The 12390-nt window shown below is 42.4% G+C and overlaps 1 protein-coding gene across 1 annotated transcript in view; it reads left to right on the top strand.

Moving 5' to 3' along the window:
* LOC118340952 (MAM domain-containing glycosylphosphatidylinositol anchor protein 2-like) overlaps positions 1-12390 on the top strand; it is a 105211-nt gene that overhangs the window by 41515 nt on the left and 51306 nt on the right. The window contains exons 7-9 of the mRNA XM_035679119.1: positions 127-218; positions 306-543; positions 11397-11690. Of these exons, the coding sequence (XP_035535012.1) occupies positions 127-218; positions 306-543; positions 11397-11690 (624 nt within the window). The remainder of the gene's footprint in view (positions 1-126; positions 219-305; positions 544-11396; positions 11691-12390) is intronic.

Here is a 12390-nt window from a genome sequence, read left to right as displayed (position 1 = left end):
TCAGAAAGCCCATCAATATAACAAGCAGAGCCATAACCTACAGTGAATGTCTGTGCCAGCAGCATGTGTAAGTGCAATGCACAAACGTGAATTCTAGTTCTAATCAAATAGATTATCTCTTCACAGCTTTAAAAAAGGGCCGATTCTGGATCACTCCTGACCCCTACCACAATGACGACAACATCCAGATTGGACGTGAAGTCAAGATATCTTGCCAGGTAGAGTAAACACACACGCATGCATAACATAACCGGTTATGGCTACTGATCAATGCAACACAAATAACAACGTGCTGAATGTCCCAGGTGGAGGCGACCCCACCAGAGGAGCTGACTTTTAGCTGGCTGAAGAATGGCCGTGCCCTGCGGAGCTCAGAGCGTATGGTCATCACCCAAACGGACCCGGACATCTCCCCAGGGACCACCAACCTGGACATCATAGACCTCAAGTTCACCGACTTTGGCACATACACCTGCGTGGCTGCACTAAAGGGAGGAGGCATCCCTGAGATCAGCATTGACGTCAACATCTCTTCCACAACTGGTGAGCATCACACCCCTTTGTGTCAGTGACGCATTTACACACCTTCCCCAACACGTTCAGCACACACACACACACACACACACACACAGGTCCATTATTCATGGACACATGCTTTAGAAGATCATGAGATCACTGTGGCAGTTTCTCGGACTGTGGGGCTTGGGACTTTTTAAAGGAAAATTCTTGTATTTTAACAATTAAAGTTTTATTTTTCATATAATTTTACTCTAAATGTTTGCTAGGATGTTACCTAAACCATTTCTTTAGAAGTGAGAACTAAAGATAACACACTGCAAACTGTAAATGTAATATAATCATCCACTGCACTGTAAAATTGTACAGTAGGTCAAAGTTAGAACACGAAAATGACTATCCACTGTCTAATGAGCGTGTACAACTGACAGGTGTAAAAATATAATAATAATGTTCAGCTTGGTATTTGTCTGTAGGTAAGGTTTATATAGTATTATTAACCTTGGGAAATCTGAGTAGTGCTGCCATTTCCTGAGGTTTCAGCCATTGAGTTGGTATGTAACAGACAGAAATGGTAACAGTTATATAAACTAAGACCAGGTTTAAGAAAAGCAAATTTTCCTTTAAATGGTCAGTTCACTCAGATCTTAGAAAACACCTTTCCCCACTTCTCTTTGTGGGATAAAGCAATGCAGATACTGTTGTTTATATCTCCCGCTGAGAATTTTGCACCCCAATACAACAGGTGAATTGAGTTTTGTCTGTGGTGATTATATTAAAATATTTTTTTATTGCTTTTTTAAATGCTTTTTACCTATGTCAGAAAATAGTTCTACTTGAAATGACAGTTGACAGAGGGGTCTGTGGATTATCCAGACTAACCGGGACATTTAATTTTAAACGCTTTACTAGCACAGACAAAAATCAATTCACATGCTTGGGGGGCAGTGTGAGCCTTAAAAACTCAAAATATCCAAACTTAAACAGATAAAAGTAAAACTACCAGCAAGATTTTTTTTGTAGGTATGTGATTTGGGTGAATTGACCCCTTAAGCCCTCTTCCTGCACTGTCTCCACAGGATAAAAAAGCTTGTATGACTTTGAGTTGTTCACTGCCTGACTAAATACCAATAATATGTCCCAGGCTGAAATATGTTCAAGGACCACTGTCTTCTACTGTAATCTCTAGTTACTGCAAACTGAATTACAGCACCAACACCATTACAATGACTGTTCAATGGGATTCCTGTGAACCAAAGCTGACTCCATCAGTCCGACTAATCAGAGACAAAAACATCCATTGTCCTCCCATTTAATTGGCTGCTTCCACCACTGTTCCAACTAACTTTTACATACGTTTGTACAGCATGTTAATAACACAACATACCAGCCCACCTTGTCTACTGAGCTGCATCATTGTAGTTTCAATCATGGCATGTTAAGTAGTCTCCTAGAAACAGAGCAGCATTACAGCAGCCGTTCCTTGTGTCTTTTAGGTATTCTTTTAAAAGAAGGCGAGATGTAGGTGCTTGCATAATAAAATCAGTGTTCAGTCTTTAAAAGACAAAATCTGCCGTCAAACATGTATTCTGTGTATTGTTTTAGATTTTATCATCAATCAGCCCCTCTACCTGTCAGATTTTTTAAGAAAGAAGCCTGGAACAGCTTCACAGGCAACAAAAGAGAGTCTGTTTTTTAGAAGATTGCTAGATAGCACATTTAGCACAGTTAACAATATGTTTTGTACTTACTCACTGAAGGTTCCAAAACAATAGCAATAACAAAGCAATAACACTTTTCGTCTTTATCTGTAATCTCCAGCGTGAGGTCAGTCAATGAGCAGGAAATGTGTGGTAATGTTCCTGTGTCAGCACGCATTACTTCATCGCCCATCAACTTTACAGAGGGGTGTGACCCAATCGACTACACGCCTGCAGAGACGCCACATTCGGGAGTCTCCTGCTTGCCCATCCCAGATTTCCAGATCTTCCATGTGGGGGACTCCCATGGGTTTGTGAATTTACTGGCGTGTGTTCTGTACTGATAAGTGATTTTTAGGTTGTGTGATATTTTGCGACTTGTTGGGTGCATATTTCGTCCTTGTGCACACACACACACACACTCATGCACTCACAGTGACAGACACATTATACACACTCACACACCCTTTACCTCCTCTCGCCGCCTTGTTTTTTTCTATGGCACACACACCTCGCTGCCACTCACAGCGTGAACATTAAAGCAGTATGTCGACCTTGGGCGCATAATTATTGTTAGATAATCCTTTGATAATCCCTGCGCTATAAAACAGTGGGATCAATCGTACCTGCCAAGATTGTTTCCTCATTATCTTTTAAGTAGTGCAGTCTCTTCTTTTGGAGTGCCTGGGTGATGCCAATACAATAACACAGACCCTTTAATGTGTTAAAAAAAATACTGCTTGCTGACTGAGGAAATGACTGACTCTATTGTGATCATATGAAATGAAAGGTTTCCTTAAGGCTTAGATGTGATTGCCTCTTAAGCTTTCATTGTTCCAGTCAGATGTGTGGCTAGGAAATATTATGAAAGTGTTGCATTGTCGTAGAGCTGTTCCTGTCACAGGAAATAATATATTGAATTTTGCTTCTGCCAGTTACGATTCCCACTGCATTACCTGGATGTGACTGGGCTGTTTTCCTGGAGAATGCCTGTTATGTGTGGCGCTTCTTTTAGTCAGATAAATGCCATGAATCAGAAAAGTATCTGAGCGGCACTGTATAGCTGCTGTGTACTAAAGCGCGTTGTGCCTCTGCCTTGCCATGTGCCTGCAGCCTGTTTTGGGGTGAATAAGCCCTTTTTTTGTTACTCTGCCTGTTCTCCTGAAGGGAGAAAGCCCGAGCTGCAATTAGAAGTCTTAATAATAAGCGTTTAGAGGAGATTACGCTGCAGGTCTGCCAGGGTTTCGTGCTGGGGAAGTGGTTGGAAAGCGATTGAGCCTAGTGTCTCTAGTCTGAACACTTTGGAGCTCGCTGGCTGTTCCAGCATTGGCTCCAGTTCCAGATTCCAAACCCGGTCTTACCCCCAGCCCTTCTTTATAAAAGAGAATATTTATTATCTTCCATTCTTTTAACTTTTGATGAACGCTGATTTCAACAGCCTTCATCATTTCTCCCTTTTTGCAAAACACCACTAATATTTACTATCATGACACGCTCATTAAATAAGCAATTTCTTTTCTCGTCGGGGCTCCCAGAGATCGCAGGGCTAATGTTTATTTATGAGCTTGGTCCGAAAACGAGGACACAGACCTCCCCTTTGGATTCTGTTAGGATTAAGAACCATGAGACACAGGAACAGCTGAAAAGAGTTACAAGCATTAGTGTAAACATAAAGCATCCCATAAACTTCTAACAGGAACTGGATCTGATTAATCCTCTCATTAGTCTCTGTGTTAAATGTGTGTTTAGTGGGTGTGTCTTGCTGGATTATCGTTAGATGATGTAATTATTGACATTCTGCGGCTGTGACTCTGAAATGTTATTTGGCTTCAGACTGAACCGAGTCCATCTTAGAGATAAAATTGTAATAGCATGTAGAGTCATTACGGATGGATTCTTGACATTTAGAGCTAGTTTCAACACTGATTCACAAAGCTGATGCCCGCTTATTGAACTCGCTATAAACAATAGATTCTACTATTGTGGTTCAAGAAAACAACATTACTGTCCTCTAAACAGCTGTGGCAATTTGTCTCTGTTGATACATCTTAGCATCAGCACACGTCAGTAGCTCATTCTCAGTGTGATTGATGATCACAAAGTAAGTACCAGGGTTGAAAGTCACCTCTCTCTTGTGAGGGAGATAAATCCTTCCGGGATGATTTGCTCAATTAGCATCCCGCTCACACCTGAAACTCTGGCACCACCCAGTGTTTCTGTCAATCTCAAGAATCACTGCAGTTAATGAATTAAGCAAATCAATTAAGTGCTCAGTTGATTAAAAATGAGCTGGTTTAATAAACACAATGTACTTTTTTTTTTAAATTCCTAAATGAATTTGAGTCATCTGAAGCTTGTGGCAGGCCTGCTCAACGCTGTCTATTCTCCTTACAACCGTCCCGTTGTCTGGTAGACCGTGATTCATCATGAGCGGCCATCAACCGAGTGACCGTGCCACATATGACTCTAATAGGAACGGCATGACCGCTGGCTGTTGACCGGACTGATGTGCTTGTTTCAGCAGCAAATTCACTGACCCTATTAAATAGAAACCTGGTCTGCATCCTGACTCACCTACAGGGTGCAAAGGTTCAACTGCTGTTTGGTCACTGTGGGTGGAAACAAGTTGTTTGCTGCTTTTTTTCCTTCATGTTCGGACAGAATGTGGTTCTTTGTTGATGTTGGTCAAATGTCCATTTTCATTCATTGATTTTTTTTTGTATTGTATTTGTACAGCAGGAAATCAAGCTGGTCCAACAACTGGCTGAATACACATTGGGAATTATGAAAACCAAATATCCTGTAAGCAGTGTGTCTTACCTTTGCAATGTGTCTACTTTATATCAAGTATAGATCAATTCAATTTCAAATTAATAAAATGAAAAGAGAGAATATTTTTCAATTAACCATTGGTTAAGTCCCGTCCTCCTTAGTTATTGTTGCTAGTATGCCTTTCAAGCTTTCCATTTTCGCATGGTATGGAGTTTACATTAACAGATTTACCACTTAAAATGCTTCTCAATTCTCAAAAAATCTGTCCTTGATAGACAGTTGCAGTCAAAAGCAGGGTTTTCATTTAAAGCTATTAACTGTTGATTTTGCCGGCTGAAATGACAACTGTTGCTGGCAGATTTTGTCAACTGTAGCTTCCTAGCTAATAAAGCCAACATTAACTCCCTTAATTGGTTGAAAACACTATCTCCAGTTGACTTTTCCATGTTTCAAGTGGATTTGTTTTAAAACCAGAATCCTGTAAAAGGGGTCTTAGATATGCACTTGATGGCTACATACATGAGCTCATGCTTAATAATTGAGGCTAAAGCTGCATGTGCCAGTCAGAAGTCAGTGCCCTCATCAGCTGTGGATCTGGAACATGGAGATAAAAAAGAGGAAGAATTTCTCTTAATTGTTGATTTCTCTGGTAACAAGTTTAGCTATATTTGCCGAAGTGTAAACTTCCCCAAATCTAATTAACAGCTGCTAGTAAGCCTAAACTCTGATAGCATTTATTACCAGCTACCTGCACTGTGGGATGTGCTAGGCATGATAAGGATGTGTTCCTTGCAGACTAAAACACGGTTAGTACTGTACTAGTAAGTTGGTTTGCCAGACATGCTAACATGCTAACTAGATGCATCTTACATTAGACCAGGCAAACCCATTGTTCAATCCATTCCTTACACTTTTGTTCTTACAGTTAGTCTATGTCTGTTGCTAAAAAAAGATACTATCCTAGTATTGCTCAGCCCCATGCGTGCCACTTCAACATTGCATATTTATGCAAAGTTTGATATGGTTGGACAATTAGGGGTATGAAACGGTCAGTGAAGTAACACGTGTCTCTAACAATACAACTGAAACACAGAGGAAATACTACACAACTTATAAAATCCCTATTCATTGAAAAAAGTCCAGTCCATTCCCATCATTGGATTAATGGGCCAATAGGGGTCCGGAAACCAGTGAGCTGCAAACTGGGAGGACGGGGTCTAACAGCTGTCCCAAAGCTTGGATGCTGTCCTGGGAAATCTGCCATACGACAACAGTAGATGCCACGGTCATGCCACTTCTAGAACGATAGGCATATAACCACCTGGCAGCATATGCCAGCACAACACCTGTGATGTTTCTGGGGAAGACTGTAGATGCTGAAACTGTCAGAGTACAACAACACTGTAGTCTGTAAACACGTGTACATTTATGGAGGTCTGGGAAATCAAAGGGTGGCAAACAGAAGCTTAGTGGTAGTTGCAGTTGTAGGTATATTGTGACCAGTTTTCACTTCAAGCTAAGTCCATAAAATATGTTAATAAGACTAGATAACAGCACATTATGCCCAGTGTGCCTGCATATAGCCTCAACTGCATCACCTGAAGTCATGCTTTATGGAGGTGGCCATCTGGGAAATCACCTCCCTGTCCAGCTGGGAGAATCTGGGAGGGAAACATGAATACAAAACACTCTTCCCTCCCTCATTAACTACTGCAGAGGCCCTTGAGCGATGTACATAAACTCTGGTCCGTTCAGGGGAGTTGCTCTGTACTTAACAGCAGAAAAAGTGGTAAGATCTGAGGTGTGTATTAGGGCATTTCTAAACTGGGGGGTGGACTTTCCCTATGTCTGGTTGGGTAAATGTTAAAAAACAGATGGGAAACATTACAGCAAGCAGTGTGGCCACATATCCAACTGTAACCCATGAGAGCTTTAGTATTAAAGGCCTGCTGCTTTACAATCTCAGCCACACAAATTCATGAGGGGTTTGTGTGATTGATGGCAAGATAAGTTATAAAATCTCAGAGGAACGGCATAGAGCTCAAAAACATACTCACAGTAGTATGTCAGTGTGGTCCATAATATGTTGCTGCAGTCTATCAAAACACTAAACCAATTTTAACACATCTGTGGATATTTATTACACTTCAGCAACTTGGGGTACAGATGCAGCTCTCTCTTATACACACACCAACACACACAGATTCAAAAACATGTCCACAGTGGACCTGCGGGACGCCTTTCTCTGTCCCCAGAGGTCCAGGACTCAGAGGAGCAGAGAGTCCTGTCACGTTGTGACCAACTCATTGGCCTCAAGCTGTCTAAACACACACTCTCACACATACAGACAGACACTGTGCAGGAGTTGCAGTAGTAGAGATTGCCATGTTGCCATGGTGATGGGGAATGATGTCATAGCACTTACCCGAAAAGGGGGCAGCAAGAATGTTGTTTATTCTCAAAAATGTCTGTGTGCACCACTCTGGCTCCGTTCGCTGTAAGAAAATGCAAAGTGCCAGATATTTCCACGTTTTTCAGTCGGCTCACATTTTACGGAAAGGCTCCAACAATCAGCCTCTTAGAGGATCATTCCAGCTGAGACCCTAGAGATGTGCGGCGCTACTGAGGCCAAACAAGGAGGTCCAGTCCCTAATTTAGGCCCACAAAGTACACAACCACACACGCACACACATAGTGTTTTCAGTCAACAACAACAACAAGAAACATCCTATTGAGGAACTGAGGAAGGATCACAGCATGGTGTCACCCGTGGGCGAGAAGAGAAACACTCAGCTATACACATGCACATAAAACCACGTAAGCGCGCACTATACAAGCATACGCACTCAGCGGGCATGCCCTGCAGGCATCACTGGCATTTGGATGGCTCTGGCACAATGAGAGCACAGTGAAGACCAGTAGCGGGCTTTCTGCCATGCTGAGCATCTCAGTGGTCAGTCTCACACACAGAGGCAGGGCGTTCGCTTGGAAAGAGATACTCTCTACTGCTGACTCTGAGATACAGAGTCAGCAAGAGACAGTGAGGAGCGACTGTCTGTGTGCATGTATGCGTTTCCATGATAGAGAGGAGAGAGACAATGGCAGCTGATAGCCAGTATTTGTGCTGCCAAACCCAATAGGCAGACAACTGTAATTGCCTGCCTAATCTGGGCTGTGGAGAGGCCAGGTGTAATGATGGCAACTCAGTGAATACACCTCTCCTCCGCTCGCTAATGGATGCTTGCTGCTCCCCTCCTATACCGCTGCTGTCAATTCACCATTTCACTGTTTGGACCCAACGAAATGTTCAGAAAAGTGGAGAAAATACACTGTAAAAAGAAATATGTCAGCTCTTGACACCTGGCTGTCGAGACATTGTGTGAATACCAATCGACAAATGTATGAGAGTGAAATGAGTGTCCGCTGTCATTGTCTCCACGGAGATCATTTTTGCTGCTCCTTTGGTGCCAAACAGCATTGCCAAGACTGATCTGTGAATGGCGAGTCCTCATTATCCAATGCTAATGATACAAACATGTTTATGCATTACTTACTACCTGAAAAGTTATAGATAAATGAATTAGCTGATGAGCAGATGTGGGTTATAATGGCTGAAAAGGCCTCTGTTATAATACAATGATTAATCAGTAAAGTATTTCCTATACACTCAATTGCTTTAAAGCTACTATGAATATTTTTGATTTTAACAGTGGATCAAATGACTACGTGTGTGAAATGGTGTCCTTTGTAGAGAGTAATCACAAGTAATGATTGCCCGATTACAGTTCCTCTCAGCCTTCCTTTCAGCTCACTGTTTAGGTTTTAGTGAAAGGTTTTGATAAACCTACTCTACACTACCTGCCCAGCACTAAACGGCAGACAGACAAAGTTAGCAACTTGCTGTTGACCAAAGTGGAGTATCTAGCCACTGGAGAGCCAGATATTTCCTTCAGGAGTTGGTGAGGACCAAAATATGAATGAATGAATATTGGACTTCATCAGGTAGCCAGAGACACGACTCCAAATGAATGCCAATGTTGCTGCTGGATGTGTAAATGGGCCATAGTTTGTTAACAGATTTGCAATATCAGCTTATAATGTGTTGGTCAGTGTTTAGAGCTTGTTTCTGCTGCACCTGAAACACCAAAAAACCCAGGTATTGCAGGTCTTTAGGATTTTTTGAATCTGGAAAGATGTTCCCATGAATACAGTTCAGTGAGACAACCTGCATGTTGTTTGAATTATCTATTATTATTATTATTATTATCTATAGTTCACATCCAGTTTTTAGGGACTGTAGAATGTGCCTGCATTTTGAGTAAGTTTGTACCTTTCAACTCACTTTAAGGACAAAAAGAATAGCCAACAGTAGCAGAATTGAGATGACAGTGGGATTGTTACCTCTCACCCAAACTGAAATAGGGTCAAAAGAAATATAGCTGGACTCTGTTTCATTTTCTGGAGATTGCTAGTGATTTCATCACTATAAAACTTCAATGTGGCTTGACTTCATTCCAGCTGCAGCATTGTTTGGGCAGAATGACAGTGATTCGAAAATCATCAGGGAAGCATGACACGGTTTCATCATTGCTGAGATTTTCACTCGCTGGCTGTAAACTATTTTTGGGAGCAGTGCTACAAAATAGTCTTGGAGTCTCCTGATTGCTTGGACTACATGAATACACAAATACACACACACAGCACTCTAGGAGCTGGTGCAATTTGCCAGGTTTACTAATTAAACAAATTTACTTGGCCAGCATGCTTGATGAGAAACCAGACTGCCTGATCCAACCTGCTAGTTTTCCTGTTTTCCAAACATAGAACACATGCACACACGGCACACTCAAGGAAACGTGCAAATGTGTCCAGCAATTTGGCACTTGGCACTTCTTTTATTATTCATTGTTCACTTTCAGCCAGGCTTTAAAATGTCCGTTAAACAAAGGCAAAATATTTATTGGGTCATATTTTGTTACACGGCTAGCAATAATGCTATATCACCTTTGGGAGGGTTCTCTTGTAAATGCTCTGAATTATATGACGCTGTGCTAAGATTGAGTAGCTGCGTGGGGGAGGTGTGCAGAGAAGTAAAAAGCTGTGGAGAATGATGGAATGATGCAAGTGATGGTGATGGTGATAAGAATTATGAATGCTGTAATGCTGGTGGTGAAAGTCATCCTGAAAGATAGTATTGGAACGGGGAAGTGATGAGAATGTGATGTGATGATGAACACTGGGATGAAAATGTCACAATGATGATGATAATGCTGTAATGCTGATTATTGTAATGGCAATGCTGACAATGATGATGGTGTCTTAGAAGTCTAACGCAATATACAGTTGTTGCTAAGGAAGACGTAGAGTAGATAGAATTTGTTTATAGTAAGATTATTAGGTGCATTTTATTACCTCCGCATTTAGTGACTTATAGCCCATTCCTACCGCAAGAACCTTTCCAGGGGCCCAGGAGCTATTTTAGGAACCATACCTCCATTACGACCGGAAGAACCATGGACTAAATTTTGTTCTTCTGCCATAGCTCATGGTGGCAAAACAGTCCCTGCTCTTTGGGTAATACTTTTTGATACCCCAGGATCTATTGAGGCAGAGTTCACGGTACTTAACATCGAAGATTGGTCAAACATAAAGCTACTGCAACTTCTGTACAGCTTCATTCACACAGTACGTAGAGGGTGCCACTAGTATCAGTAGTTGAGAGAGGGTCAGACATTTTACAGTACTCTACAGTTGGTTTAGGTTGCCAGGTTTCCAGCTTGTCAGCAAAATAGGAAGAGAGCGTGTGTGCAGGCTGAGAGCACAAGTGAACAATAGAGGTAGAGAGATGATCAAGTGAACATAGCAAGTCCATCAAGGAATTTGAGATAAATGTGACGCTCTAGTCAGTACAGACAGTTAGCTTAGCATACAGACTGGTAGCAGGGGGAACAGCTAGACTGGCTCGGTCCAAATGTAAAGAAAAAGGGAGCTTTTAGCTCCTGTGGCTTAGTACGTGGAAATTTCTGGTCCCAAACGAGCTATTGTTGATTATCATTTTCTTCTACTGTTATGGTCACAAAGTACATTTGTCAGCTCTTCATTGCATTGTTCATTGTTTGCCATTGCTTGATTGCATTTAACTTCCTCACTGCTGCCCTCCATGATGGTTTTACTTTAAGTACATGCTCAGATTGTTTAGTCCCAGCTGCTAATATCCGCATGGTCCTCCCATATAAGGTGTGTATGTGGCTGAGACTCCACTTCATTGCCATCGCAACTTGGATGCTCATTCGCTTCCCCCCATACTTTCCATGCCACTTCTCCCCCCAGATGACCATTTCCTCTTACCCCGTCTGCTGACTTTCTAGAGCCCCATATCAGTCCCTCCTCTGTTTTTCTCTTTCTTAGTTCCCCCCAACCTGACAGTCCCCCGGGGCAAGTCCCCTCTGGTGGCCCGCGAGGGTGACACAGTGGAGCTGGAGTGCCTTGTTTCAGGGAAGCCCAAGCCCATCATCCTGTGGTCACGAGCAGATAAAGAGGCACCCATGCCGGACGGCAGCATGCAGATGGAGAGCTACGACGGTGTGCTGCGTATTGTTAATGTGTCCAGGGAGATGACGGGCTCATACCGCTGCCAGACCAGCCAGTTTAATGGCTTCAACGTAAAACCCCGCGAGGCCGTGGTGGAGCTGATTGTACAATGTGAGTAGACACAGTGTGTGTATTTTTGTCTTTATATGTGTATATCTATGCATGTTGCAGTGTTGTGGTGTAATTTGCAGCACTGATATACTGCGTGTGTATCTATGTGTGGTGCGTCTTTGTCTCTCTGGTGTACTTTCTATGTATGCAGGGTGATTAATCTTAGTGTGTTCTAGTCCAGTGTGACCAAAATTGAACATTCTCCCATTTCTTTCCTTCCACGCCCATCCAATTTCCTTCTGAAGGCTGTAAAATTAGTCCAATCCCCTGGTACCCTCAGTCAGGTCTGAAAGGAAACAGCTCTGACTCCACCTCTTACACTAAAGGAAGGACTTTATCTTCTGAGTGTGAACTGAGCATAACTAATATTAACATAGGCACCAAGCTCTAGATACTGATGTCCACACTTATTAGGGTCTGTCTGTGTGTGTGCAGAGAAGACCCAAAGACTGTGTACCATATCCCTGGGCCTTAACCCCCCCTGCCACTGCCACTCATTGAGAAACCCCTTCCACTTCTTAAGATGTGACATTCAAAGATGACTTAACGGCTAATTAGCGAGCGGCTAATTTATTCCCACTAGTATTCATTTTGTATTAATTTATGGAGATTTGAATAGAACATCTCGAATGAACGTTGGGGATTCAAAGAGTTTCCACTCATTCAAGGGCTAGGGATGCCCCCCCCACCCCCCCACCCC

This window comes from Morone saxatilis, unplaced genomic scaffold, assembly GCF_004916995.1.
Source record: "Morone saxatilis isolate NCDOM2014 unplaced genomic scaffold, NCSU_SB_2.0 Contig7, whole genome shotgun sequence".
Lineage (NCBI taxonomy): Eukaryota > Metazoa > Chordata > Actinopteri > Moronidae > Morone > Morone saxatilis.
The sequence above is the reverse complement of the archived record's forward strand: the minus strand, read 5'-3'. Positions and strand labels throughout refer to the sequence as shown.